Raw genomic sequence first — 3841 nt, 5'->3', positions numbered from 1 at the left:
ACTAGTTATAATTATACAAAAGAGGCTAAATTTGACTTATTCTTGAATTATAAAAGAAAAAATAAAAAAAAAATCAAATAGTCAATCGGTCCTTAATGAATAAAAAAAACAGAGTAACTTTGAGTAAGAATGTCCGGAAAACATTCAAATGTATTCAATTGGTTAAATTTAAATTATTTCATTTGAATAAAAAGATTTAAATTTATTAAATTTTATTTTATTTATTTAGATAAAGTATTTTAATTATTATTCAAGGTAAAAAAATATTCAAGGAAAATAACTATTTAATAATTTAAAAATATTAATATCAATTTTTTTTATTGGTTAATGTTATATTTTGTCAAATAGACAATTTAATTGATGTTGATTGAAATTAATTAAAATCAACTATAATTATTTAAGTTATTTTTATCATATTGTTGACTTTCTTTACTTCCAGATTAAATGCTAGCTCAAAAAGTGAAGTCTAGATTAAATAATATGTTAGTTGATTTCTTTTAGTTAATATTAGAAAATAAAATATTAACAAAATTTTAATAAGTAATAATATTTGTAACAGACACTACACTTATAAGCTTAATAAGTTAAATCGAATAAAATAATATTTATAAACATTAAGAAAAAAAAAAGTTAAACTTAACCAAAATATAGTGGTCCCAATAATAATATTCAAACCAAAATTGAAAAAAAGAAGAGTAAATTACATAAGAATTTCAAAATTTTCTTTTTATGTGAAGTTTCAAATTATCTAATTTTAAATATTTTAATTGTTTTCATGGTTTTTTTTTAAAACGTTTTACTCAAACAACACAATTATCATAAACCAAAGTTTTCTTTATAAAAATAATTATCTTCTAAAAATTCTCCATCCAATGTAAAGATCTTGAATTGGTAGGTAAAGATTAGAGTGATTAAATTGAGTGATTTCTTGAAGAGAGAATTATCATGACACACAAGGTTAAAGGTAGTCTCAAAATTTCCAAGTGAAACCGCTATAGCACCCCTGCCAGAAAATTGCTTGTGATTGAAAAAAGAAGCAGCATAAGACTTTTATTACTCTCTCTTATCTACATTGCATCTAATATGGTTATGATGTAAATTGCAACCAAACCATAAATTGGAATGACATGATAAAAATCCGTCTCCACCAGAAAAAAACCGAACACACATAAAAACAAATCATCCTCTCATAACCACCACAGAAACTTTCTCTAGGTTGATATGCAATTTTTTTAATCATTTAATTTATATATAAAAAGAGTAGTATGAAAAATAGAGTATTTCCAATTTTATCTGATCTATAAGGAACCTAGTTTCATTTTAGTGTCGCATACTTTTTTGTTTTTTTTAAAATAGATTAAAAAAAAAGAAAATGAATTATTTAATTGTTTCTTATTCAAGGATCCGGATCAAAAACAACTAAGAGATTTTGTACTTTTTTTTTATTTTTTTGATAGAAGAAAAGAAATTTTGAAATGTAGAAACAAAATTTTTGCCTCTGTTTGAGCTTCCATATTTGACTCTACTTTTTCATGGTATTTAGATTCTTCGTCTAAATTTTTATATTTAGACTTAGTATCATTTTAAGCCATTCAACTTGAACATCAACGTTAATACGTGTACAATTTTGAATTACGTAGAAGAAAATTCTATAGAAAGAAAAGTTTCGACATAAATATATATTATATACTACATATTACAAAATTTATAAAAATTAAACTGATTCATTTTTAATTCATCCCATAATAAACCAATAATATAAAATGTTAATGTTATTGTAGAAAGTAAAAACCACTATTACGGTTCGTTCGTGTTAGACAAATTATTTTGTTTTGTATGTTTCATTTGACAAAAACAAGAAACTTAACAGCTAAACACGAAATAGATGATTTTATTCTCACATTCATATTAGATGTATTAAATGTAGGAAAATAATCTAATTGAGTTAATCAATTTTGCCACGTTCTAAAAATGAAAAATAAGAATCAAACTTAAAACTGTGTTCATGACTCTTGGAGATGATTCATCATTCTTTTTTCTTCAAAGTACACAGTTACTTTTTAATTGATACGAAAGAAATGACTTTAGAAATTTACGATGCAAAAGTACTTTCTTAACCACTAACAGATATTATTTCCAATCTGCCTGAAAACAATAATAACTTCTTCATACCAAACAAATTCTCCATTTTTTTTCCCACTGGTTGTGCCCTTCATATTTCTCTCTCCTTTGGTCTGAGTTTTGCTGAAAACTGCGCATTCTGCACTTGTGTTCGTGGTTACAATATAATGCAAGATGGATTGGGCTCCTCGTATCTGCTCATGTACACCACCACCGGTTGGTGTGGTGGGTAGTAATACGGCATCTGCGTGTAGGGCTCATTCGGTTTTTGCTCTTGTTTAACTGGGTCGGGCTTCTTCTTTTCTTCGGGCTTTTTCTCTTCAGGCTTTTTCTGGTCTTGTTTTGGAGGGGCCGGAGGAGGCCCAACACTCACAACTTCGGCATGCTTCCCAGCTTTCCTAATGCGAACTATTATGTCGTATGGGTCTGCATCCCCTGTCACGGTCAACGTACCCTTCCCTTCATCGGCTTCAATTTTATCCACCCCTAAAATTGAATCAAAAATTAAAATTCCAAAAGATAATAATTTTATTAAAACAGCGCATGAATTTTATTTTATCGAAGCTATGAAACAAAGATTAAGGAGTAGTGTTGGGGTTGGTTACCTTGAAGTGAAGAAACAGTCCTGAGGAGTTTCCTTTTGCATTTGGCGCAAGTGATATCAACCTTCAAGACCGTCTTCTTAACCATGGAGAAATAATCACTCACCTGCTTCTTTTGATCGCGCTTGTAAATAATGCTACCGGCTTTGCCAACTTAACAACAATGCTGGTGTTGGAATATTGAGAGATATATTATTTCAGGTGAACCAAACAAAAGAATGATGAAACTAACAGCTTTTTCTTGTATGGTTGTTTACCGTCCTTGGCTAAACTTGAAGAACATTGTCTTTTGTTCTGTTGGCGTGTGTGTAATTCTACCTGAGGTTTCTTTCTTTATGTTGATTTTGCCGTCTGTGATTTGTTACAACTTGCATTGTCCTTGTGAAGTGACATTGTTTGAAAGCGAAAGGGTTGGAATTGTGCATAGATATAATAGGAGTAGTCAAATAGAGAAAACGCCAATTCTCACATGATTAATTGGAATTCTACTTTTAATATGCTACCCTTTTTTTTTCAACTTAATTTGATGAAGTTCTCAACTGATTGGATAACTGAGCTTATTATTTGGTTTTATGTTGATATTTGGTGAACTGTAATACTTATTTGACACTGTCAACTTGGCCAATGCCAATGAACGGTTGAACCAAAGTCCTCTTTTTGTTCACAGTGTACTCATTATACACATCCTTTCATTTCTGTAAAATGGATATCTAATTATTGACCGTAATTAGTTAATAAATTAGCGACTTGATTTGTTTTTCTTAACGTATATGGTGTTAGGATAGTTGCAAAGCGAAATATTTACGTTCAACAAAAATTAAAAGGATGGACGAATTGGTTTCTTAATAAAAGTTTATGTTTTTTATTTTTTTTTCTTTTTTTAATATTAGAGTTATAATAAAAATAATTTCTTTTATAATATCATGATATAAATAAAGAAAATATTATAAAAGTTATTTTATATTCGTTCAAATCAAAAGATCATATTTCTAAAATTCTTAATAATTTAAAAGAGATTAACTAAATAATAAAATAAATTGAGATTACAAATAGGAGTAAAGAAAACACTATTCTTAAAATCACAAAAGATAAATACGTTTTTAAGTCACAGATAATTA

At 28.0% G+C, this 3841-nt stretch overlaps 1 protein-coding gene across 1 annotated transcript; it reads right to left on the bottom strand.

Annotated features, from left to right (window-relative positions):
* Positions 1-2006: 2006 nt before the first annotated feature.
* LOC124841050 (heavy metal-associated isoprenylated plant protein 43-like) lies at positions 2007-3009 on the bottom strand. The gene is made up of 2 exons (XM_047317219.2): positions 2727-3009; positions 2007-2607 (listed from the first exon to the last, which is right to left on the bottom strand). Exons 1-2 carry the CDS (start codon positions 2809-2811, stop codon positions 2279-2281), a joined length of 414 nt encoding a protein of 137 aa, XP_047173175.1. The 5' UTR covers positions 2812-3009; the 3' UTR covers positions 2007-2278.
* Positions 3010-3841: the final 832 nt, after the last annotated feature.

Source organism: Vigna umbellata, chromosome 10 (genome assembly GCF_029865625.1).
Source record: "Vigna umbellata cultivar VRB3 chromosome 10, Vumbellata_1.0, whole genome shotgun sequence".
NCBI lineage: Eukaryota > Viridiplantae > Streptophyta > Magnoliopsida > Fabales > Fabaceae > Vigna > Vigna umbellata.
This window is presented reverse-complemented; position numbering and strand designations above follow the sequence as displayed.

Excerpts from the sequence above, each read along its gene's own strand:
- LOC124841050 (XM_047317219.2), bottom strand. The coding sequence starts at position 2,811 with ATGGTTAAGAAGACGGTCTTGAAGGTTGATATCACTTGCGCCAAATGC. Across the intron at positions 2,608-2,726 it reads GACTGTTTCTTCACTTCAAG|GGGTGGATAAAATTGAAGCC; the intron begins GTAACCAACCCC and ends ATTCAATTTTAG.